Here is a 27,205-nt window from a genome sequence, read left to right on the forward strand (position 1 = left end):
TCTTTTAGAGCTCTGTATATTCAATCATTTACATATAAAATTAAATGACATCCAGAATCTACTTTAAAATAGTTGGGGGAGGAGGGAATAGATGAGCATATAAATGAAATAACATTGGCTATATGCTGTTTAAAACTGGGATGCTGGCAACAGGTAAGTGGGGGTTCATTATATGATCCTATTTTTGTATGTATTTGAAATTTCTGATGTTTTAAAAAATGAAAGTATTCTTTTAAAGATTTATTTGTAAAAAAGAAACACCACCATGAAAATATTCAAGGCCTTTAAAGATGATACATTTTTTTCTTCTAAATATTTATATTAATATAGACCCTCTTCCAAAGTCTCAGAACATAAATCATGATTAAAGCTTGCTTTTTTAGGTAATTTCCTAACCCTGAAAATAACATTTTATAAGGAAGGCAAAAGTATCTTTTATTATGTTGTGAACTATAACTATAATCTTTAGAATAATTTTTCTAAGTAGATAACAATTTAAAGGAAATCTAAACAAAAATGATTTAATAGGTGATTGTAAAGCTCTTATCTTCCTTGAGCTTAAATTATCATACTATTGTAAAATAAGAACAATAACTTCACCTTGAGATTTTTAAACTAGTGGCCCAAGTTGAAAATACAGATTTATAGATACATCGTTATAGATACATATATGCACATTTTGCAGACTCAAGCCACATTACCAACCTGTTAAGCATGGAATAGAAAGTGCACCATTCTATAAAAATATCACCTTGTAGTAGACAGGGCTCATCTCTAAAAGCTGAATTGGGGAAATCTGAAAGACTGAGATAAAGGAAACCTTCCTGCTAAAAACATAGAATGCAGGTTTTAAAAAAACGGTTTAAATATGTAACCCAAACAAAATGGAAATATCAAGGAAATACCAGGAACAGAGGGAATTTAAAATAAGAGTAGGAAACCAACAGACTGACGCTCTAACGGCCTATGGAGAAGTGTCAGATCAGATGTCTGGGAAGGTCTAAAGCTGCATCCTGCCTGTACTCTGCCACCTCTCCAAGATCCTGGTCCCCACTCACTGACAGGAGTAAAGACAGCCCTGTCATTCCATGAAAACTTCACTTTCCTTTTATTTATATATTTTTCCTTTTGTTGCACACTGAGAATTCACCATTCCCTGGGGCCTCACAGCTCACAACATTTTATTATACCACATTTCCCAGCTTCCTGGAGATCCACCCCACAGAACCACTTTTCATCACTGTCTTTCCGCTGTTACAAATGCAAATATTTTCAAGGCATTACTCAGCTCTCAGTCATCCCACTTAAGGTGAAGATGTTTCCAGTTACAGGGGGCTTTGATGGTGGGCAGTGGCGTGATCATAGCTCACTGCAGCATCAAACTTCTGGGCTCAAGCGATCCTCCTGCCTCAGCCTCCCAAGCAACTAGGACTCCAGGTGGACACCATCACACCCAGCTAATTAAAAAAAAAATTTTTGTAGAGATGGGGTATCACTATGTTGCCCAGGCTGGTCTTGAACTCCTGCTCTCAAATAATCTTCCTGCCTTGGCCTCACCAAGTGTTAGGATTACAGGCGTGAGCCACCGCACCTGGCCTCTCCCTTTGTTTTACTAGAAAGTCCACATGGTGTGAGACTTTTCCACCTGGCATTTGCAAATACTTGATACTTTACAGTGCTTTGGAGTCTCTGAAAGAGGATCCTGGAGAAAGCTCTGAGTTGTAAAGCAATATCCACACAATCAAGGGTAATAATACACTACATCTTGTTTAAACTCAGGCACGTTCTGTCTCTCTCTTTTCTTCCTGGACTTGTGCATTTCACTGGTTTGCTAGGTTTGTTTTCATCTTTTCTCAGTGGCAGATGTCTCCCACCAACTCTCACCTCTAAGGTTCTGTATGAAGCCAAATATCACTACTTTTCAGGGTTTTCTCAACACCAGCCCTGCCCACACCTCCTGCCATCAGCTCCCTGTCCCTCCATCTTGCCCCATGGTCTTCCCCAAGCTGCTGCTGTCTACCACCTACTTCTGGACACACTGCTACTCTGCTTATTTGCATCATTCAAACCCCTTCCTCATGCACTAGAGCAAGTCTCACTGTTTCTCAGCTCTCTCCTCAAAACAGCTTTTCTGGAAAAAGACTATTTTGGGGCTCAGAAAAAAAAAGAGATTCCTTAGAAATGGCATTAAGGCCAACATTGTTAAACAAGTCTGGGCTGCACACCTTTATCCGGAATTATATGTCAATCATTTCTATTAAATATCACATTCATGGTAAGCTATTACTGAGTTAGCAGTTTGGCAGCAAACTGGAGTATATATGTCAGTATATGTGAGGCATTCCACTAAGAAGGGATTTTACTCTTTCTTCATCTTGAAAATGATTTCAGTAGAGGAGTTCTAGGACCAGTATGAATAGGAAATGGTTATGCTTTTTTCATTCTGTCAAAAACCAGGTGCCCCTCAAATAGTAATAATCAAACCAGAACCATCCAACTCATGCCACTTGCACACCTACCACATATAAATACTATGTGATGTCCTAGAGGTGCCAAGAAAAATGCTCTGCTCCTGAGGGACTCAACTGAGGACAGAAGAAGAGACAGAAGAGTTAAAGGTAGGATGGTTACATTGTAAATGCTACTGCAACAAAGGTATGCATAGGCAACTGCAATGTAAAGAAAAAAAAAAAAAAAGGGTAAGTCTAACTAAACAAAGAGGAGTAACAAACCAAATTGGGAGGAGGGACATCCTCAAGGATGGGAAACATTCAAGCAGAGGATTAAAGCATCAGGAGCATTCTGCTGGGACTGAGAAGCAGAGGGCACTGCATTCATATCTGTGCAAAAACACAGACAAGTCCTGTTGGCTCCTGGCAACCCTGGTAAGGTAGACTGAGGACTAGAGTTCAGAATGCATAGAATAATAGAGAGAGATGGGGGACAAGCCTGGAAGGGTGAGCAAAGGAGGTTAGATTAGATTTTAACCTGGCCTCAACTTTAGAACCTGAGGGAAAGGATTCTGAATGAGAATTAAAGACCCATGAGTGCCCTCAGCCATACCTTGCAAATACTGGTAACTCACTGCAGTTTTTCTGCCTATGAAGACCTTGACTACAATGAGGATAACTTTTCTCTTCATTGATTTGGTTAAAATGAACAATTAGAGTCAAGAAATTTGTGAAAGATTTAATTAAATCTCTGGAGAAGACCAATGGCAAAATCAATGGTACTTTATTAATTCATTAAAATTCAGATATTTATAACAATTTAAAATCACATTTGCACTGGCTAGGTTAAAACAGATTCTTGATCCTAACCAGTAAATGCCAGCTTTGACTCTGCTGGGAAGAAAAAAAAAAAAAAATAGTTCCATTAAAAGAATGAGAAGACAATTTCAAATTTACTATAAAGCTACAGTAATCAAGACAGTGCAGTATTGGCATATAGAAACACATGTAGAAACAGAATTGAGGCTGGGCACGGTGGCTCACGCCTGTAATCCCAACACTTCGGGAGGTCGAGGCAAGTGGATCACATGAGGTCAGGAGTTCGAGACCAGCTTGGCCAACATGGTGAAACTCCATCTCCACTAAAAACACAAAAATTAGCTGGGCATGGTGGCGAGTGGCGGATCCCTGTAATCCCAGCTACTTAGGAGGCTGAGGTGGGAGAATCGCTTGAACCTGGGAGGCAGAGGTTGCAGTGAGCCAAGATCACACCACTGCACTCCAGCCTGGGTGACAGAGAGAGACTCTGTCTCAAAAAAGAAAAGAAAAGAAAAGAAAAGAAAAGAAAAGAAAAGAAAAGAAAAAAGAAAAGAAAAGAAAAGAAAAGAAAAGAAAAGAAAAGAAAAGAAAAGACAAAACAGAATTGAGAGTCCAGAAATAAACATTCACATTTATTGTCAACTGATTTTCAACAAAGGTGCCAAGAAAATTAAATGAGGATAGAATAGTCTTTTCAACAAAAAGTACTTGGACAATTGGACATCCACATGCAAAAGAATAAAGTTGGACCCCTAACTCATGTCATATATGAAATTAACTCAAAATGGATCAAAGACCTGAATGTAAGAGCTAAAACTATAAAACTCCTTAAAAAATAGATGTACATTTTTATTACCTTGGATGGGCAATGGTTTCTTAGATATGATATCAAAGGCATAACAACAACAAAATAGATGAATTGGACATCATTAAAATTAAAAACTTTTGTGTACGAAAAGGCCACCATCAAGAAAATGAAAAAGAAAAATCCACAGAAGAGAAGAAAAATGTTATAAATCATATAGCTGATAAGGGACTTATATCTAGAATGTTTAAAAGAACTCCCATAACTCAATAAAAAGACTAATAACACAATTAAAAATGGGTTCAAATCCTGAACTAACGTGTATCCACAGAAGATATACAAGTGGCCAGTAAGTACTTGAATAGATGGTAACATCATTAGTCATCAGGGAAATGGAATCAAAACCACAATGAGATAACACTTCATACACACAGGAGAGCTATAGTCAAAAAGACAAACAGGTGTAGCTAAGGATGTGGAGAAAATGGAAGCCTCATACACTGCTGGCAGGAACAGAAAATGCTGCCGCTACTTGGAAAACAGTCTGGAAGTTCATCAATATGTTAAACATACAGGTACAGAATGACCCAGAAATTGCATTCGTAGGTATATATCCATGAGAAATGAAAACATATGTCCACTCAAAAACCTGGACACAAATACCCATAGTAGCATTATTCATCATAGCCAAATGTGGTTAACAACCCAAATGTCCATCAATTGATGAATGGACAAAATGTGGTAGATCCATACCATGGAACATTATTTGTAATAAAATGAAATAAAGTACTACTGATATGTGTTATAAAATGAACGAACCTTGAAAACATTATGTTGAGTGAAAGAAGCCAGTTATAGAGAACCACACAGTGTATGATTCTATTTGTATGAAATGTCCAGAATAGGCAAATCCATAGAGACAGAAAGTAAGCTGGTGGTTGGTTGTCTGTGGCTGGGGTATTGGGGAAAATGAAGAGTAACTGCTAATGAGTAAAGGGCTTCTTTTGGAGTGATGAAAATGTTCTCAAATTGATTCTGGTGATGGTTACACAACTCTGAATACATAAAAACCACTGAACAGTATACTTTAAATAGGTGAATTGTATATGAATTATATCTCAATAAAGCTGTTATAAAAAATGAGAAGTATTCTTCAGCTAAATGGATTGTTGACAACTGTGTTCCTCATTTTTAAATCTCTCAACTAAATAGTTAGGAAGAATGAGGCTTTCCTGTAAGTGACAGTGTCTGAGATTTAAAAAATGAGACATATAATTATTCCACCACACTGGTAAACAACAAGAGGCTACAATGGAATACAGAAACAAGGTTTCTCATCATTTGACTGATTCAGCAAATCAGTCTATGAGTATTTGATGGTGAATTCTATAATTTTCCATCAGTAGGCTTCCTGGCCCTACAGTCATCCTAATTAAGTTTCATTGTTGTCATTCATTCATTTCGTATTATCATTAAAGAGACAGGGTCTTTCTCTGTTGCCTCGGCTGGAGTACACTGGCATGATCATAGATCACAGCAGACTCGAATTCCTGGGCTCAAGCCATTCTCCTGCCTCAGCCTCCCGAGCAGCTGGGACTGGAGGTACGTGCTGCTACACCCGACTAATTTATTTTTATGTTTTTTTTGTAGAGACAGAACCTTGTTATGTTGCCCAGGTAGATCTTGAACTCCTGGTCTCAAGCAATCCTCCTGCCTTGGTCTTCAAAGTGTTGGGATTAAATGGGTGAGCCATCATGCCAGGCCTTATTGTTATCTTTTAGTTCATCAGAATACTATATATTACTACAGCCTTCCTAAGTTTACTCAGCCTAATTTTCACTTTTATAAAAAGCTAGAGGAAAAAAAGATTGAATAAGCTAAAAGTGAAGGGAGGAAGCATGAAAAAGCCTCATCTTAAGGGCATTATTTGTAAACTCTGTACACTGTTGTTATGAAAACACTAGTATTTTACTAAAATAAGGGTAAACTTCAACAATACAAAAATCTCAGTCTTCTAGAAGTTCACACTACCTTGAAGGGCAACCAAGAAGCTGTTTTATTTTCAAATATATCTAATAAGGATCTGTTAAGTTTTTAAAAAACATTTTCTATTTAAGTGGAGCTTTTGCAAATCATTCTTGTAAATAATGAGAATTTCTTCCCCACAGAGGAATACTTTCTACTTCAGTGTTTCTAAGAATACACAGGGTTAAAACCATGTAAAATATATTTTCTCACAGTTGGGGGAGAAAAAAAACACCGCAAATAGGAAACCAGACAGCTAGGGGGGTCAAAACACTACACTTCCAGGTCAGACTTCTGGTTGCAATTAAGTAAAATTCCTGAAAATATTTGTAAGGAAATCATATTTTTTGGTGTCCCCTTTCAGGCCTTGTAACTTTTATTTTCTTTAGCAACAACTTATATTTGTGGGTATATACTTATCTATTCATTCATTAAATACACACACACAAACACACAAATATACACATTTACTTGGACACATACATTAATCTATGACCCAGAATTGAAATTCAATCTTGGCCTAAAACTTAAAACTAGCATCTTTTCCAGGCATTCATTTTTTATGCGTGAGATCATGTGGAGTTAGTTTTGTTTTTGCTTAATGTAGGCATGGATAATTTTCTCAAGACATTTCACAAAATAGATCAGGCCAAGTTTCCCATTAGGTTATGTGGTTCATGATCAAATAATTAAAATAAATATGAATCTGATTGGAGTTTATGCTCTAAGTAATAAGGGCATTGTGGTACAACAACAAATATAAACAAGCTATACAATTAGGTGTACCTGAACAGTTATTCACCATACCTCTACTCAACTCCCCGGGAACAGCCCAGGGATTCTTAATGCTTCACAGATAAGCACCTCACTCTGAATCTGTGGCAAATTCACTTACAGACAGTATAAATGTCTATTGTACCAAAGGGAGTCAATCCCCCTGCCCAGTTTATAGAAGTTATTATAATGAATATAAAATTATTTTGATTATGAACAACTGAAGTGGTTAACTAAAATATTTAGTAACCATAAAACTTCACAATTTTAGGTTATCCACTTTTATTCTAAATAATTAGAATAATTAGGGTGTCATGTTAGGGAATTTGAAAATGAAAGCTCTCTCGTTTTTAATCATCACTTGGGTTAGAATCCCCCAAATTTCCAAGATATTCAGGTAGCAAATCACAGTCCCAATGTGTTAGACCAGTGTACTATCCTAAACAAGGCCTCTTCACTCATCCATCAAACACTTCAAAATGAAAGGGCTCTTACTGATATTTAGTCTGTAAGATAACTAGTATCCATTTTCTCTTTCAAGCTTCCTTATGGGTGTTAATATTAGGAATGTGAAACTCAATTACTAGAAATTTGAAAATCCGGGCATTATGATGGGAGGTCCTGGCTAAAGGAAAAAAAAAAAAATTGGAAGGAACAGACAAGCTGGTGAATGCTGTAAGTACTTCCTAGATAAGAGAAGGCTTTTTATTGCTAAGGTGTAATGGACCTGAAATTCTTGAGAAGCAAACAGTAAATGTTAAGGTAAATAGTTCCCACTATACCTTGTCATCCTACATATTAAAAATATGTATGCTACTCCTATGAGAAACGGCCGCTGTTATATTGGGGATGGAGGGTAGGGAGAGCTTTCCTTATTATTAGTATCTGTCAAACATGGGAGAAGTTGCTGCCTTCTAAGACTTCACCTGGAATGTGTCAAAGGAAAGTACACAGCCTTGTAGGGGTCTCACTGTCTCCCTGTATGTCCCAGCCCTCACCCCAATACATATATACCCAATGCTATGTGGCAGCTAAACTTTTCAGACAATATAAAACTAGCGCCCCAGGTACTATGTTCCCAACATGCTGGAATAAATGACTTTCACTGGGTCAGGACTGTTCTCCTCTGCTGGGTAAAACGGAACTACAGGCCTCCCATCCAGTTGTCATCGTTAGAAATACTGTGACCGAACAGATCACCAAAAGAAAGGTTTTTAATCTCACCCCACATCAATTTAAGGGCAAGTGATTTTCCTTCCTATTACTTTTCCTCCTACTCCTAGCGGGGCAGGAGTGCCAACCAGTTCTACCTGACCCCAGTGGGGACCTGTCTTTGGAATATGTAGTAATAAGTCATCAGTCTTCACGGAGCTAATGAGAGGGCAGGGCTCTGAGCTAACTGGGACAACTCATTAAAAAAAAGTCTTGCAGTTGGGCACGGTGGCTCACGTCTGTAATCCCAGCACTTTTGGAGGCCAAGGCGGGTGGATCACCTGAGGTCAGGAGTTCGAGACCAGCCTGGCTAACATGGAGAAACCCCGTCTCCACTAAAAACACAGATTAGCTGGGCGTGGTGGCACGTGCCTGTAATCCCAGCTACTTGAAAGGCTGAGGCACAAGAATCACCTGAACCCGGGAGGCGGTGGTTGCAGTGAGCTGAGATTGTGTCACTCCAGCCCGGGCAACAAGAGTGAAACTCCATCTCAGAAAAAAAGTCTTGCAAAGTAGCATTTGATAACAGAGATCTTTCTAGAATCTAAGAGTCCTGGGGTATTTGGTGGAGCTGTTGTGAGCCGAAAGTCTGGTTGTAAATGTGAACAAGGCCAAGCAGATGCAAAAGTAATACTGGAGTTGTGTCACCATAAAAGCTCCATCAGAACTGGCATTGTAATTTGAAGCAGAACAAAGGCAATATGGACTTTGTCTTATGATGGAAAAACTGTCGGCCGGGCGTGGTGGCTCACGCTTGTAATCCCAGCACTTTGGGAGGCCGAGGCGGGCGGATCACGAGGTCAGGAGATCGAGACCACAGTGAAACCCCGTCTCTACTAAAAATACAAAAAATTAGCCGGGCGTGGTGGCGGGCGCCTGTAGTCCCAGCTACTTGGAGAGGCTGAGGCAGGAGAATGGTGTGAACCCAGGAGGTGGAGCTTGCAGTGAGCCGAGATTGAGCCACTGCACTCCAGCCTGGGCGACAGAGCGAGACCCTGTCTCAAAAAAAAAAAAAAAAAAACTGTCTTTCTGATGTGTGGGGTAGTGGGCTCAGATGGGTGAGGTGGGAGAGAAAGAAGCAGTATGTTCACAGCAGGCCAACAGGATCATTCTAATAAGGTTTATACTTACTTGGGAAAGGTCTTGTAATGGTTCAAATTGAAGTTTGACAACCTCTGGTCAAAATAATTCTAACCTTTCTGGAAGACTTGTACATCACGTTTTTTTGAATTTTAATTTCTTGTAAAATTTAAAAGTAGACAAAGTATCAGTCATTGCAACTCTGGCAATGTCCATAACAGGTAATGATAACAAGTGGAAATGTTACCCTTGAAAGTTTAGAAATTTTGTTTACTTTCCCTTTACTGTCATAAGTGGTTAGTGAAGTTTCCCCAGTTTTTGAGAAAGCAAAGCATTTTGTGTTGTCATTGGTGCCTTAGCACACTTTTGCTAAAAAGTATAAAACTTCAAGTTTTACAAACTACCCATTCCTGAAAAAATAATCTTTGTTGAAATTGTAGCACATTCACCAGACAACTTATAGGCATTTCCTTTCTCATTATTGCCCTTTTAAGCTTTACATGTGTGGATAAAAGCCTATAAAATGTTTTGATTGAGTACATTATGGGAAGAAATGTAAATAATAACCAAAGCTATTTAAACATGTGTAAAAAGAAAACACGTTTCCACAGTGCTTTATGAGAGATCTAGGGAAATGCACTTCTATTTGTAAAGGTCTGTGAATAGAAAAAATACAATGTTTAAATAGTAAAAATATTTAATAGAACAGCAGATAACTGAAAATGTGCTGTGCAGTTTTATTGTTTCTAAAACCACATGAGTGACTATTTCTTCCCCTCTTAGTCCTCCTCCATGTCTGCTGTGGAAGTCAGAGAACTACCTAGCTTGCTCTGTGACTGCGGTACGGTTCCATTCCTATTGTGCATGGGTGTGCACAATAGGAGCACATTCTAACTGCCCATTGTAATAACTGACTCACATAAAAAATGACTCTTAAAAATAGAATTACTTGTCAAGGGCCTATGTTTATTCAGGGATCACAGTGGTTGGATGTACAGTACTTGTTATTTTGTTGTTAATGCGTGAGAAAAACACAGACTGAAGGGAAGTCTATGGATAGTGTTTTAGAGCAAGTTTTCATTGTCCTCTGAAAATGCATGAAGGTTTGTATGGAGGAAGGGCTGGGCTCTCAAAAGGGAAAAAGTATTTCACTTCTGAAATTTATTTTAAATAGGAAAAGGCCCTGTTTTCAAAGGGCTGGGAAAATAAATACAAAACAAAACACCACATACACAAATTTGCACTCGCGGGGACGCCGGGGAGAATGGTTCACAATGAGCCTGTGTCTGAAGAGCAAGGAGAAAGCTTTTTTTGGCAGGTATCATGCATCGGGTGTTGGGGAAAGTTGAGGAACATTTCTCAGACAGAGGAAAGAATAGGAAAAACTTGCTTGTTTTGGCAATTCTTGTCTTTTTCTTTTTCGCCTCTTGTCGTGTGAACACACACTGATTCCCCAACATGGTGGTAATGTGCCCCACCACAGAATGCTGCTTGGGAGGTGAGTGTTGATGAAGAGAGAGAACATCTTGGTAATTCGGCCTTGAATGTTCACCAAAGACACCCCGGATGCCACAGAAGGGTGAGCAGAGGGCTAGGTACTTTGGCTGCAGATGTAAGCTAAGATTTTAGAGGACCATTCAGCTTAGAAGAAGTGCCAAAAAGCAGGCCACTGCAGACAGAAACCACAGTACCCAAGAAAATTTAATTTATTTTATGGCATTTTCCAAAGGACTGGGTTTCTTAGATGTTAACTACAAGAAAAGGTTATACAGAATAGAATAATAGGCAGTAAAAAAAAAATTACTGTTACTGTTCCACAAACAGAAAAATGTCCTGAACCCTATTTAGACAAAATGCATTGAGGCAAGTGCTTACAGCTGGAAGATGAGCTCTGTTTGGGGGTCTATTTCTCCCTTTCCATCTCATGATCAGAGAATAGAGAATATAAACTTTAAACCAAGATACCCACATGGTAATTCAAGCAGAATACTGCTCCTAGTTAATTTAAAGACAGATGTGTTTTATGATTAGAGGAAAATTGTATTTAAAAAAACCCACATAAACATACAATACTCTCCTTAATAGGGATACCAAAGCAATGAGGACCAACCCGGTATCAGACAGTGGAGTTTTCATTTGGCCTCTGACACTTCCTAGTTACTATCTGATCTTTGGGCAAGTTACTTGAACTACAAATCTGGCTCTCATCTGTAGAGAAAGGGTTCTAATGCTTCAGAATGGTTAAAACAAGGGCTAAGAAGGCTGGCTAGAAAGGACTGTCTCAGGGATCTGCCATGGGTAGGTGGAAGATCTAACCCAGAGCCAGCATCCGAGGCGTGGACGTTCGGTAAGAGGTACCTGGGCAGGGTAGTAATACTAACGAAGACCTGGGGTGGGGTGGGGCTGAAGGGAAGGTATTTCCTGTCCCTGGAGTCAGAAGATGTTGCAGCCTAATCTTACACTGGGGTAAGTTGTGGTTTTGACTTTCTGAAAACCGGATGAGAAAAGCTATTCAATAATTTGTAATTCACAGGCCACTTTCATCTCTGCGTTTTGTGCAAGGGGCAAGAGATGCTGCAATGGAAACATGCTGTAAAGTCTTGGCAAAGAAAATGGGACCTGGGAGTAGTAACAATTCATTCTATTTCTCCCAACACTTGTGCTCTGACAGGCTCTGCAGTGGGTGCTGAACAGGACAAGACTCCTGTCCTCAATGAAACTGAAGTCTATCTGTGAGGCAGGGAAGCAACTGGAACAATGAGTGCTGCTACACCAGAAGGTGAGCAGGGAGAGAGGAAGGGAAGTGCTCTTGAGAGAGAAGCTACACAGAATCTGATAAGCCTCCTTGGAGGAAGTGATACCTGAGCACAGGCTGGAGGATGAGGAGGGCACACACAGGGGAGCAGAAGCAGTGTGTGCAGAAGCCCAGGGTGAGATAGCACCACACTCTGGGGATGGAGTTAGGGGAGAGTGACAAGCTGATCAATGACCATGGGCACTCTCTGGGTTTGCTAGCCAAGACCATTTGGGAATAATGACTCCTAGTCCCTGGGGAGAGAGGATCCTCCTGAACTCAGCCGACTGCAGGTCTAGCTGGAAGACTGCAAAAGCCTCCAGGTCCTGGGCAGCTGGCTTGTCCAGCATACTCCTAAGCAGCCAGACTGCTCCATGCCTGAACCTGGGACTCAAATGTTTGCCACCCCCAACTCCACAAGGTTACTTTTATGCTTGCCCAATAAAAAAGGGTGATGCAGGCCAGGCATGGAGGCTCACGCCTGTAATCCCAGCACTTTGGGAGGCTGAGGCAGGAGGATCACTTAAGCCCAGGAGTTCTAGACCAGCCTGGGCAACATAGTGAGACCCCATCTCTACAAAATTTTTTTAAAAAATAGCCAGGTATGGTGATATGCACCTGTGGTCCCAGCTATTTGGGAGGCTGAGGTGGGAGAATCACTTGAACCCAGGTGGTTGAGGCTGCCGTGAGCCACGATCATTCCACTGCACTCTGGCCTGGGCAACAGATCAAGACTCTGTCTCAAAAAAAAAAAGTGTGCATGGGGCTGGGCGTGGTAGCTCATGCCTGTAATCCCAGCCCTTTGAAAGGCCAAAGTGGGTGGGTCACTTGAGGTCAGGAGTTCCAGACCAGCCTGACCAACATGGTGAAAACCTGTCTCTACTAAAAATACAAAAATTAGCTCGGCGTGGTGGCAGGCGCCTGTAATCCCAGCTACTTGGGAGGCTGAGGCAGGAGAATTGCTTGAACCTGGGAGGCGGAAGTTACAACGAGCTGAGATCGTACCACTGCACTCCAGCCTGGACAATGAAGCAAGACTCTGCCTCAAAAAAAAAAAAAAAAAAAGTGCATGTGTGTGATACATAGGAGCACACCTTGGTACATGATGCCCAGAGTACATGATCTGTCTGCATGCCGATCTGTGTGACAATACCAGCCTGTGCCAGGTGATCCCCCTGCATTCCCCAGAATGATCTGCAAAATGGTATGTGGCTCAACATGAGAAAGACATGCTACCAAGGCCACTGCTGAGTGGACAGCCACCTTGGGTGAGGGATGTCCCCCAGGGAGTAAGAGCTAGCTGCTGAGAGAGTTAACAGCCAGGACAGATATGATGTCTGCACAGTACCAAAGCTCAAGAGTAAAGGTGGGGCAATTGGTAACTGGAGGAGTAGAAATTTGTAGTCAATTTAAGCACATGGCTGGACAAGTCCCTTGGTCTACTGGAGGACCATGATCCAGTGGTGACCTTGATCGAAACCCTTTCAGAGTGGTGCACCCCAGAGGTGTCTCTGGCTTACCGGTTAATTGATTATGTCCATACCTCCAAATAAGATGGAGAACATACTTAGACTCTACCTAAACTGTATGTTATGGGGTAAGCTGTGCACCTCTCCCCGCAAATTCCTATGTTGAAGTCCTAACTCCCAGTACCTCAGGATGTGACTATATTTGGAGATTATGTCTTTAAAGAGGTAATTAAATTAAAATGAGGTCATCAGGGTGGGGCCTAATCCAATGTAACTGGCATCCTCATAAGAAGAGACAAAGACATTTATAGCGGAAAATTATGTGAAGGCAAAGGGAGAAGACGGCCATCGACAAGCCAAGGAGAGAGGCCTCAGAAGAGGCTAACTTGCCAATACTTTAATCTTAGACTTGTAGATAAGAAGAGACGTAGGCATTTATAGAGGAAAACTCACGTAAAGACAAGGGAGGAGACAGCCATCAACGAGCAAAGGAGAGAGGCCTCAGAAGAAACTAACCTTGATCTTACACTTCTAGTCTTTAGACTTTGAGAACAAATAAATTTCTGTTAGTTAAGCCACTCGGCCTGTGGTATGTTATGGCAGCCCTAGCAAACCAATACACTGTATAACAGGAAAAAGAAATCTAGATCTGGGCCGGGCGCAGTGGCTCATGCCTGTAATCCCGGCACTTTGGGAGGCCGAGGGGGGTGGATCACCAGCCTGGCCAACATGGTGAAACCCCATCTCTACTAAAAATATAAAAATTAGCTGGGTGTGGTGGCACGCACCTGTAATCCTGGCTACTTGGGAGGCTGAGGCAGGAGAATCGCTTGAACCTGGGAGGCAGAGGTTGCAGTGAGCTGAGATCGCGCCATTGCACTCCAGCCTGGGCAACAAGAGTGAAACTCAGTCTCAAAAAAAAAAAAAAATCTAGATCTGGTGTACAGGGACCTGACCTGAGCCACCTTAAAGGAGAGCCATAGCCACCTGGCCAGTCTCCAGATTTGGGTCAGTACATGGACTTATTTTCTCCTCGAAAGGAGAGCCAGGCAGTCCTCAAGTAAGGACCCTTCAATAACGTTACAAGTGCATCCTTTAAATCTTCCACATGGGATCAACAGACATTACTAGGGTATTTGCACAAGGGAAAAAGAGAAATATCCGAACTTTTGAGGAGGATTAGGCATTGGCTCTGAGATAATTCTTGGGTTCCTGATTACTGCTGTGATCCACCAGACCACGACATATAGAAATGTGGCTTAAATTCATCTCACGAAGGGCACAGCATGTCTGTAAAAATCTGCAGTTGTCTTCCCAGTTGCTGAGTGTATCCTTGGGATAGGTTTATTCTGCAACTGACAGAATCCACATTTGGAATTCATGTTTCAGTGAGTGAGAACTATTATGGTAATTATGGGCTAGGTGAAAGTTTCTGGAACTTCTCCTATCCCATCAAAATTGTAAACTAAAATCAGTATTAATCCCTAGGAGATCAAAGACATCTGCCGCCACGAGAAACCTGAAACATCCATGAGCATCTTTCATATAGTCTCATCTCACTTTCCTCTTTGGTAAAGCAGAACACAGATGAGTCTTACAGAATGATGGAAGGTTAATATAAGTTTATTTAGCCAGGGATTCTTCCAGAGGCGATCTCTCAGCTGGAGCACTATAGCACCTAGCATCAGTACTACAGAGGTGGCAAAATCTGTTTTTTTCTATCTCAGTGAACAGCAAACACAGAAGCAGGTCTCTACTGGCAGAGAAAGTCACGCAGCTTCACTGTTTTGGCTCATTGCTCTGTTGACATTCTGCTTCAGTGACACTACTGACTCTACAGGGACCTTCATTATCTCACTATCTTGCAGGACATTGTTCTGGTCTGCTACACCAAAGGCATTATGATAGGACTTACACAGCACAAGGTGGCGTGTATTCTAGCTGTCATGCTAAGACACAGGCATGTCAGATGGTGATAGATAAAGCCTTTCAAAATACAGTTTCTGAATGTACAATGGCCTGGTGCACAGGAAAAAGTTCATCTAAAAGGAAAGTCAAGTTTTTTATACCTTGTACCCCTTACTAATAAGAAATAAGCACAAACATAAATGAGTATGTCTGTGTGTTTCTCTGACCAATATGAGAGACCTGAAAAGGCAACAGCTTCACTCACCAGTTATGAATAGATAAAAATTTGTGCCTAATCAGTGGCACTGCCCAATGGGATGGTACTAGCCAGAAGTGAATGAATGTGATGATATAACCTCACTCAGGGTGGAAAAGAAAAATCTGTCCAGTGAGCAGACCGTTGAGTGGTGTATTTTGGGTCTATGTGGCCTATAAGGAGAGATGGCCTGAGAAACAAATATATACTGACTCACTGGCAGTGGTTAATAATTTGAAGAGGGTCATCAAGAAGTGGTGACATAAACATTTGGGGAAAAGTTATATAAAGTGTGAGAGTATTTATATATTTTGTGAAAGTTCTCCAAAGAGCCCTGTCTTAGTCTATTGTGTTGCTAAAACAAAATACCACAAACTAGAATAAAGAATAGAAATTTACATTCTCACAGTTGTGGAGGATGGGAAGTCCAAGATCAAGGCACCAGCAGGTCTGGTGAGAGTCTGATCTCTGTTTCCAAGATGGTGCCTTGAACACTGAGTCCTCCAGAGGGAAGGAATGCTGTATCCTCACACAGCAGAAGGAGGAAGGGCAAAAAGGGACAAACTCCCTCCATCAAGCCCTTTTAAAACAACATTAAACTATTTATGAAGGCTCTGCCTTCATAATGCAAATACTTTCCCTACCTTCCAACACTATTGCATTGGGGACCATTTCCAATGTGTGAATTTTGGGGGATACTTCACACCACAGCAAGCCCCATTCAGGAGAGGTTCTTATAATGAGTTAGACAAGGTGACCTACTCCATGGATACTGGCTGGCCTCTTTCCCTAGCTGCCAAAGTACCTGCTCAAAGGGCTCATAAGCAATGTGGCCATGGAGGCATGGATGAATGTTCTGCTAGGGCTCAACACAGACTTAACCTAACCAAGACTGAGCTCTGCCAAATGAACAATTTGCCAGCAACAGCAATTAATCTGAGCCTTCCCACCAACTCTCATTTCATAGGGAGATAGGCCAGTGATGGTGGGTAGATGACATTTGACATCTTTCATCTCAGAGGAGCCAATGCCTTATCTGCACTAAAATGGAGCTTCTTCTGGATTCGGATGTGCCCTGTATGCCTGCCATGTTTCTGCCAGCCACATCATCCACAGACTTCAGGAAGGCCTCATTTGCCATCACCACCACTGCGATTCTGACAAAGCAGCTCATTTTACAGGAAACAAAATAAGACAGTGGGCTTGTAAAATTCAATGGTCTTACAAACAATCAAGCACAGCTCAACTGCAGCTGGCCTTACTCAAAGGTGGAAAGGTCTATTGAAAATTCAGTTGTGATGCAAATTATGAGGCAGGACCTTGTAGAACTGCAGTAAGGTCCTAAGGGATGCAATACAGGCTCCGACCAGGAGAACAATATGTGCCACCTTGGCCAGATACATGGTTCCTGGAACGAAGGACTGGAAAAGGGAGGTGACCACCTCAGCAAAGGTTTACTTTCCATCCCCACGACTCTGCTTCCTTAGTACTCAAAGGATGATTATAACACAGATGATAACAATGAATTGGGCTGAAAGTTCAAAGTACCATGTGACTGTTTCAGGCTCTTTATGGCACTATACAGACAGGCCAAAGGGGAGTTGAAATGCTGGCTCATGATGAGATGAATTGGGGGAGAGAGGTATATAGACAAAAAAAAAAAATGTAATCAGTTCTACCTGGTGAAACATACCCGGTGCTAAAAGTTAACGAAAACTGTTGTGGGGTTGGGGGAGGGGGGAGGGACAGCATTAGGAGATACACCTAATGCTAAATGATGAGTTAATGGGTGCAGGAAATCAACATGGCACATGGATACATATGTAACAAACCTGCACATTGTGTACATGTACCCTAAAACCCTAAAGTATAATAAAAAAAAAATTATGGGAAAAAAAAATAAAAAAAATAAAAGTTAACGAAAACAATGGTGATCTTATCAAGGCAGGACCACTGGCAGCTCAAATCCTGGGGGTATGAAGGTAAAGAATGCTAATCAGATGAGTTACAGGCGAAGAACACAGGGAATACAAAATAAATAGACGAGGGAAGATACAAACATCAACTACTTATTTCACGGTTACAGAAATTAGAATGGTAGCATCTACCTACCTCATTGTCTTCTTTGCTGCATCATGTATTTATTTATACATCAGTTACTTTTTTGGCTGTTTCCCTACTATTTTATTTAAGGTTTGTTGGCAGTAGTTCACTTCATTATTTAGTTGAAAAGTTAACAAATATGGGCTGGGAATGAACTAGAAGGGGAGTAAACATCACTTAGGAATCCTGGACTTGGAGCTGGGACTTGAGACTATGGGGCATCTCTTTTGGAGGGTATTTGGTGAGCACATTTCCTTTGTAGTTGGGAACGTCAGGCTGTTAGGCAATAGCTTGTTGTTACTGATTAGAAGCTCATGGAAGAAGGAAGCCAAGAGGAAAATTGTAAGTGGATATTTGTAAATTGTGTCCACCCACTCAAAATTGTTGACCATCATCCTATGTTTTGATGACTTTCCACATTTTATAAATGTCACTTTCCCAAGGTAAAAGCCAAACATTTTGCCTCTCCTGACTCACTTGTAACTAGGAGACAGCCATGAAATCTAGTTTTGCCTTGTGATGGACTCAAAAGGGAAAAAACAGCATAAGGCTGTGGCCACAGGCTGGGCAGTCAGTCTCTGCAGGATGGGGCAGAGGATGATGCTCAGCAAAGCTTTCGATACGTGGTCCTAAGCATCACAGGGAGCATGTCTCAAAGCTGCCCCCAAATCATGGCTGAGGCTGTTTTGTGTAGCTTCACAACAGGGCTCTCTGGCACTCCTCGATATCCTGTGAGCTATCTAATATCTTTAATCAACTTCTTCTCTGCTTAAGAGCCAGACCCACTCTGGCTAGTCTCAAGCAGAGAAAAAGTAAAATAAAGAATGTCAGGCAACTAAGGTTCCTGACCACAAAGGGTTTTAAGCTGGGAGCTATCACATTTTTGCCTTCAAAAGGCCACTCTGGCAGCAGAGGTGTGGATGAATTAAGAGGAAAATCACAGGCTGTGGCATTAATTTAAGAGCTGATCAAGACGGGCCTTGACCAAGGGAGTGACAAAAGGAAAAAAAAAAATTAAGAGAGAAAAGGCAAAAACCACAAACCTAAACTATAAATATGCAGTTCTGTCAGTAAACACATAAAAACACACAGTTAAATAAAAATCGAAAAGCACAATATCTCCTTTTTTGATTTTTGGCCTGTCAGTCTGGCAAAAATTAAAAACATTGGTAATACCCAATACTGGCAAGGTTAAGAGGAAAAAATATTAGTGAGGTAGAATTGATGGGAATTGACAGTCAAGTCTTTAAAAAGTCTTATATCACTAATTTTTACTGAATCTACTGAAATAAATTTTCAGTAACTCTTAAAAACAATGAGGCTATTGGCAATGTCTGTACTATGCTGTTCTTTGACCAAGTTTGTAATTTTTATACTCCTTTATATCATATAATTGGAAAAACAGCCTCCAAGTCATTTATGCAAATTGTTTATAAAGAAATCTCAAAGCATAAAAAATATTAATATTATTATAGCAATGAGCAAAGTCACCAGCCTAGAGACTTCAGCTTATCCAGGGTTATATATTAAGTATATATACCCATGTTGAGGCATATTCCATTATATGGATCTGGAAATGGAAAAAAAGGTAAGGAACTCATGCAAATGAGAGAAGATATCCAATTTACACAAAAGCATAAACAATCCACATTCATCCAAACTACCTACACAGAAACAACAACTCTATTTTCAGGGAACATGAGACATAGAACTGAAGACTGAGGAGGAAATAGGCATGGCTTTTTGGTTAGTGGTTTTGAACTTGGTTTTGAAACAGGCTTAAAAGACTGTAGGATCCGCTGAAAACCGGCAGTTAGATAAACGTATAGAGAGATGTTTTTGGCACTGATGACAAAGTAAAAACATGAATCAATTTCTGTTTTTAGTGATGCTGTTAATAAACAATATAAGACGGTGGTATACCATGGCGTGTCCCTCTTGTCCCTGCAGGTGTCTAGATCTACACAGCCTAGAACAAAATGAACCTCTGTCATCTGTGAAAATCAATCCTGTGGTTGAGCTGGGTCCACAATGCTCATACCTTTTAGAAACTGACAGTTTAGTAAGAGTCTAAGCATTTATTAACCAATCCCTACCAAAATACCAATGACATTCTTCACAGAAATAGAAAAAATAACACTAAAATTTGTATGGAACCACAAAAGACCCAAATAGCCAAAGCAACTGTGAGCAAAAGAACAAAGCTGGAAGCATCATACTACCTGATTTCAAAATATACTACAAAGCTATAGTAACCACAACAGCATGGTATGGTTATAAAAACAGACACATAGACCAATGGAACAGAATAGAGAATCCAGAAATAAGTTCACTTATTAGAGCCAACTGATTTTTAACAAAGGTGCCAAGAACCATATTAGGGGAAAGGACACTTTCTTTAACAAATGCTGCTGGGAAAACTGCATATCCATATGCAGAAGAATGAAACTGGGCCCCTATCTTTCACTGGATACAAAAATCAACTCAAAATGAATTAAAGACTTGAATGTAAGACCCAAAACTAAAAAACTGCTGGAAGAAAACCCAGGGGAAACTCTTCAAGACATTGGTCTAGGCAAGGATTTTATGAGTAAGACTTCAAATGCACAAGCAATAAAAACAAAAAAAGAAAAATGGGACTATAACAAACTAAAAATCTTCTATACAGCAAAGGAAACAATCAACAGAGTGAAGAGACAGCCTGTAGAATGGGAGACAGTATTTGCAAACTATTAATCTGACAAGGGACTAATGTCCATAATATACAAAGAACTCAAATAACTCAATAGCAAATAAGCGAATCTGATTTTAAAATGTGCAAAGGATTTGAATATTTCTCAAAGCAAGACAAACACATGGCCAACAAGTATATGAAACATTGCTTAACATTATTAATCATCAGGGAAATGCAAATCAAAACCACAATGAGATATCTCACTGCAGTTAGGATGGCTATTATCAAAAAGACAAAAACTAACAAGTGCTGGCAAGGATGTGAAGAAAAAGGAACTCATATACATGGTTCATGGGAATTTAAATTAGTACAACCATTATGGAGAACAATTTGGAGGTTCCTCAAAAACCTACAAATAGAATTACCGTATGACCCACCAATCTCCCTACTAGGTATTTTAACAAAAGAAGAAAATCAGTATACTGAAGAGATCTGTACCCCTTTGCTTATTGCAGTGCTTCTCACAATAGCTAAGATAACGGAATCAATCTAAATGTTCATCACCAGATGAATGGATAAAGAAAATGTGCTGTATGTATACACAATGGAATACTATTCAGCAATATATACAAAAATAAAATAAAATAAAATAAAATAAAATCTCATTCACAGTGATATGGGAGGGGGGCAAGGAAGTGCTGGGTAGAGAAGGGCAGGGTCCCTGGTGAGGGCTCCACCCTTGGGCCTGTGCTCACAGACCTAGGTGAGGACAGGCATTCCTGTTTTCACGCCCAAATGTTGCATTTTCCAAGACCACCCTGGCCTGCCACGCTCCCCATCTTGTGCCTATAAAACCCCCTGAGACCCTAGCGGGCACACACACAGGCAGGCGGCTGGACATCAAGAGGGGCAGAGGAACGGAAGAAGTTGTTCTGACGGGCACCAGTAGATTCCGGAAGGCCAGCGACAGCGGGATAACGTGAAATTCTGCCGGGGGCAGTTGGAGAGTCCGGCAGCTGGGCGGCCCAACTCCAGAGGAAGATCATCTTCCCACTAGATCCCCCTTCTGGCCTCTCCATCCACCTCGCGGAGAGCCACCTCCACTCAGTAAAACCTTGCACCCATTCTCCAAGCCCACGTGTGATCCAATATTTCCGGTACACCAAGGCAAGAACCCGGGATACAGAAAGCCCTCTGTCCTTCAGATAAGGCAGAGGGCCTAATTGAGTCGATTAACACAACCTGCCTGCAGACGGCTAAACTGAAAAAGCACATTGTAACACACGCCCACTGGGGCTTGCAGAGCTGTAAACACTCAACCCTAGACGCTGCTGCAGGGTTGGAGCCCACGCTTCCTATGAACTGCTCATCTGTATGTTCCCCTAAGGGTTGAGCCGCAGGGCACCGATGACACATCCCCATCCCATGCCCTGTTTCGGGGATAAGGTATCTTTTCCTGTTTCAATAGCAACATGGATGAGCCCAAAGGAAATTAAGTGAAGTAAGTCCGGCACACATACACGATGGAATACTACTCAGCCATAAAAAGGAATGAATTAATGGCATTCTCAGCAACCTGGATGGGACTTGAGACTATTATTCTAAGTGAAGTAACTCAGGAATGGAAAGCCAAACTCGTAAGTGGGAGCTAAACTATGAGGATGCAAAAGCATAAGAATGGCACAATAGACTTTGGGGACTCAGAGAGAAAGGGGGGGAAGGGAGTGAGGGATAAAAGACTACAAATCAGGTTTAGTGTATACTGCTTGGGTGATGGGTGCACCAAAATCTCACAAATCACCACTTAAGAACTTACTACTGTAACCAAAAAAAAAAAGAAAAAGAAAAATAGAGATATACAGACATATTAAAACTTGATGATGAAATCAGAAAATAAGAAAATAAAATATCACATGTTCTCACTCATATGTAGAAGCTAAAGTTGAGCTCATACAATTAGAGAGAGTTGTAAGTATTAGAATACTAGGAAGGATGGAGAAGGGAAGGATAGGAAGAGGTTAGCTAATGGTTATAAGATTCCCACTAGAGTAAGTTCTAGTGTTCTATAGCACTATAGGGTAAATATGGTTAACATTAATTTATTGTATATTTTTGAAAAAAAACAGAAGTGAGGATTTTAAATGCTCACAACACAAAGAAATGATAAATGTTCAGGTGATAGATATGCTAATTACTCTAATTTGAAAATTACACGCTGTATACATGTATCAAAATATCACTCTGTATCCTATAAATATGTACAATTATTACATGTCTACTAAAAATAAAAAAAACCTTAAAAATAAAAAACAATCCTTTAAAGAATTTACAGTTTTCTTAGGAATGTTTTATTTGCTATTTTTATACATTTTGCCTACCATTAAAAGTCCTGAGGGCTCTTTGGTTAATTTTCTTTACCCAAACAAAGTATCTTCATTAGGACATATTTTAAAAATGTATCACTATACTAACATGACAGTTAGAGTCAAACATAATTGCCATCTCTACAGAGCAGAAATTCTATTTATTTTTTGTCCAAAATCAAAGTGCTCTGTGCCTACCTTTTAAGGACAAGGGATTGGATCTTGTGAATTCTGCATTTGATGGCCTGTGCTGTTTGCGAACTTCCAAGTACTCCTGAACTCTTGAATCAATGGTTTCTTTTAACAGTAAACAGACTTCCTAAAGCAAATAAAAAATTAGATATAACCTTCGAATTTAATGCAAAAAAGTTAACATGATATATATTAAGTCAACAATGAACATTTCATTTCATTTTGCTTTTTAATTTAGCTATGAATGTTGAAAGGAATATCATGTGTGCTCATGAATAACACCGCAAATTTAAATTTGCTACTGAAGTTTGCTCGAAACCATGATGTTGGCTCACTGTGGGATCTGGGAAAGTCATTTCATTTCTTTCTGCCTCAGTTTCATATTTCTAAAAGAAAGATAAAAACATTTCAATGTAAACATCAGGGCGAGGAGGTAGTAAGTGTGGTAAAGAATGCTTTCTTTTTTTTTTTTTTTTTTTTTTTGAGACGGAGTCTCGCTCTGTCGCCCAGGCTGGAGTGCAGTGGTGCAATCTCGGCTCACTGCAAACTCCGCCTCCCGGGTTCACGCCATTCTCCTGCCTCAGCCTCTCCGAGTAGCTGGGACTACAGGCACTTGCCACCACGCCCGGCTAATTTTTTGTATTTTTAGTAGAGACGGGGTTTCACCGTGGTCTCGATCTCCTGACCTCGTGATCCGCCCGCCTCGGCCTCCCAAAGTGCTGGGATTACAAGTGTGAGCCACCGCGCCCAGCCAAGAATGCTTTCATATAAGTATCAATCAGTCGTACTGTGACAAATAGAAGAAATAAGTCAAGAAGAGCCAACACTGGCTGGCATCAAGGGCCCCAGGGAAACACCCAGTGTGGCCAGCCAGGGGACTGTAGACAGGGACGGGGCCAGGAGTAAGGGCATATTCATTCACTGCTGGTGCAACGGCATGGGGAACCCACACCACAGCCCAGTCAACAGCAAGCAGCCCCCCCATGGTTTCAGGGGACTGTTTCATGTTTATAGGCACAGTGTTGCTAGAGCTTTGTTCAAAAGGAGTCAGAAACAGTAATTTTTATATAAACTATCCCATTTTGCAAACTTGGTCTAAAAATTTTTTAAAATCTAAACACCATCATTCATTAGTTTCTGGTCTTGGGTTTACAAATCTACTCAAGAAGGAAACTGTTGAGCAGTGAGTTAAGCAGAGAACTGGAAATCACTAATCCTATTTTCTTCTACGCTCTTGTTGATGATACTGTACATGCCTCTTTGTTTTTGTAAAAACGTACTACACTCATGTATTAACAGTGAAAATAATGTAATTTCTCTAAAGTAGATTAACATTTATTAGGCGACAGAAACACATGGTTTTAATTCAATTTCAGTATTCCTTATCACTAGTAAGTTTCTGGATAGGTCAATTGTTTTATTGTTTTGGTGTTATTTATAATAAAGGTAAACAAAAATTTAAGCCCAAACACACAATGGGAAGATACTCTTTGCAGTTGTTTCCTGCACTAACAGGAAATTGTAACCTAATGTAGAAAAAGAGAGTAAAATCACACACGAATCTAAATTTTTTAATTTAGATTAAGAACTGATGTATAAGGACTGATGATTCCTGTTTAATTCCCAAAGACTGCAGCAAACTCAGAGTCGCCCAGGTCACCTCAAACCTGTTTTGCTGGTTTCTTGCAATGTCATCTCAGGTTGATCTCTTAGAATCTTCACAAATTAAAATAACAAAATGTTTAGCTGTTCTAAAGAGCAATGATAGTAAAACTTTTCCTTTATTACAAACACTTGTACCCCTCAAACAATATAGAAAACCCTTGATTTAACTCATGAGTGTGAGTTTCTAGATAAAATACAAACACTGGTTTCCTCTCTCCTGCTTTTCATGTTGCAGCCTAAAGATGCAGTGCCTCATGGAATACAGAGATATCCCTTTACAGTTGAGTGTTTCGGCATTGTTCACACAACAAAAAGGCAGCCTTGCCGCCTCATAGGTTTTTTTTTTTTAAACAATTAAAGAATTTTGCTTCACATGCAGAGTTCAACTATGACTGGGCTAGAAAATATGTGAAAGACATACATGGAAACAAGGATTGCTAAAATTTGGCCATAAACGCCCTATAAGGCTAAAACTAAAAATAGCATGACAAAAATAAAGCAAAGGCTCATACACACAAACTTTCTCCCTCTAGCTGTGGGGCTTTCCTTCCGTGAGTCAGTTTGACGAATGGAAGGTAGACCAAGTGCAGTGTGATAGACACCAGTAACCGACCACACCACACTTAGTGAAGCTTTCTCTTCAGAACCACAACAATGCAAGAATAGAAAACTTCTCAGCAACCTTTGAGGGGCAGACAAGAAGAACAAGTTAAAATCAGTGCTCAAGAGAGAGATGCAGATGGCATCTCTAGGCTAACGGGCTGTGCTCGCTTCTTCGAGGTGACACATGGAACAGTTTCAGTTCAACTGTTTGGGTACAAAGACTACTCGTACTGCACTCAAAATAAACATATGTTAATACATGTAATTAGTTCTTTTTTCTAAAAAGGAATTGGATATTCTTAGGCTTTCACTGTATAAAATGACTGTTAAGATGGAATCAAATTGGTTGCTCATGAAATCCCAATCATGAGAGGATCTAAGGATAAAGAAGATGAAAGCCTGGGGACATTGAACCTAAGTTAAAGTCATAGCCTTTCTTCAACTAGCTTTTCTCCTTTCTTACACACACACAGATGATCCCAGAGGAATTTCAACATCAGCGAATTGTTTTTGTTTTTTTTTTGAGACAGGGTCTCACTCTGCCACCCATGGTGGAGTTCAGTGGCATGATCACAGCTCTCACTGCAGCCTTAACCTCCTGGGCTCAAGTGATGCCCCCACCTCAGCCTCCAGAGTAGCTGGGACTCCAGACACAAGCCACCACATCTGGCTAATTTTTATATTTTTTATAGAGATGGGGTTTCACCATGTTGCCCAGGCTGGTCTTGAACTCCTAGGCTCAGGCAATCCGCCCGCCTTGGGCTCCCAAAGTGCTGGGATTACAGGTGTGTGTCACTGCACCTGGCCAATATACATTTTAAAAGGGCAAATTAAAGAAGTAGCAGCAAACCGACCATTTGGTTTTTAGAGGCAAGCTCAGCTTGCTAGAGAGACCTGTCCCTTGCAGCTGCCAGCGCAGCACTGCTCTGCAGGTCCTGTCATGCACTGCACAGCTTTGCTAAGTCATGCCCTGCTGCCCTCAAGTAGGTACTATGAGCATCCACACAGCTGCATGTGGCTCCTAAAAAAACAAAAACCTAGCCTCACACTTTGGCTACGAGGTGATTCACACACCCAGGGCTTTATTTTAAAGCATTCCAAATTAACTGAATCTTGGGCAAAACTGACTCAATATTAACAAGAAAGGTCTAAGGCCGATAAAGGTCTAAGGTGGCAAAGCTGAAAGGGAATGGACAATGGACCTGGAATGGTGGATTCTATAACACTGTTAATTTAAGTCAAGTCAGAAGATTTTGGGGTGAGGTCCCCTTGGGTGACTATTGGTCACTTTGGGGAAACGAGTGAACAGTTTTGAATCACAGCAACATGCGTTAGTAAGCTAGGAGTGGAATTATACGAAGGTTAAGTAGCAGCAGGAGATGTTGACTGACTTGCTAAATATGTAGAAGTCCTGAAGAGGAGAGTCCACAGTTATTTACCTGAATGATAAATCCCACCACACAGAACCTTGTGCCTTCCTTTTCTCAGCTTTAGATCACCAGGTATTCTTTGCAAAATAATGACAGCAAAGTCTTGATAATATTATCCTTTGAATGAAAATGTATTATCCTATAAAATCTTTTTTTGGGGGTGGGGATCTTTTTTCTAGTGATCTCCAAAAGCTGATTAAAAGCAATTATCACAGAAAAGGGTGGCTTTTTTTTTTCACCACTGTCAATAGTTTCTTCTCCATATACTATGTTTTAACAAATCTTATTTTTATTTCTCAGTCTAAAAAGCAACTGTGATAAATGAACACCGTGGATAATGATATTTTTAAAGGTATGTAAAAGCCACAAGCTGGTTACTCCTGCTCCCTGGTGAGCAGGGATTGGAGAAGGAGGCAAAGTAATGGTGAGAGCTCAATGCAGCTCGTAAGCCTCCACCAGAAGCAGCACCTGGGTGGGACTGTTGAAACTTAGAACCAGGAGTGAATGTGGCATCTAGGCAAACCCCTTCACTTTCAGATGAGGAGGCTGAGGTTCAGTGAGGTCCAACATCACGCTCTGCTAA

At 40.6% G+C, this 27,205-nt stretch overlaps 1 protein-coding gene across 1 annotated transcript in view; it reads right to left on the reverse strand.

Annotated features, from left to right (window-relative positions):
* SLX4IP (SLX4 interacting protein) overlaps window positions 1-27,205 on the reverse strand; it is a 190,624-nt gene that overhangs the window by 41,984 nt on the left and 121,435 nt on the right. The window contains exon 5 of the mRNA XM_032142169.2: window positions 22,931-23,051. Coding sequence (XP_031998060.1) covers window positions 22,931-23,051 — 121 coding nt within the window. The remainder of the gene's footprint in view (window positions 1-22,930; window positions 23,052-27,205) is intronic.

The sequence above is a fragment of the Hylobates moloch genome, unplaced genomic scaffold, assembly GCF_009828535.3.
Source record: "Hylobates moloch isolate HMO894 unplaced genomic scaffold, HMol_V3 SCAFFOLD_21, whole genome shotgun sequence".
Lineage (NCBI taxonomy): Eukaryota > Metazoa > Chordata > Mammalia > Primates > Hylobatidae > Hylobates > Hylobates moloch.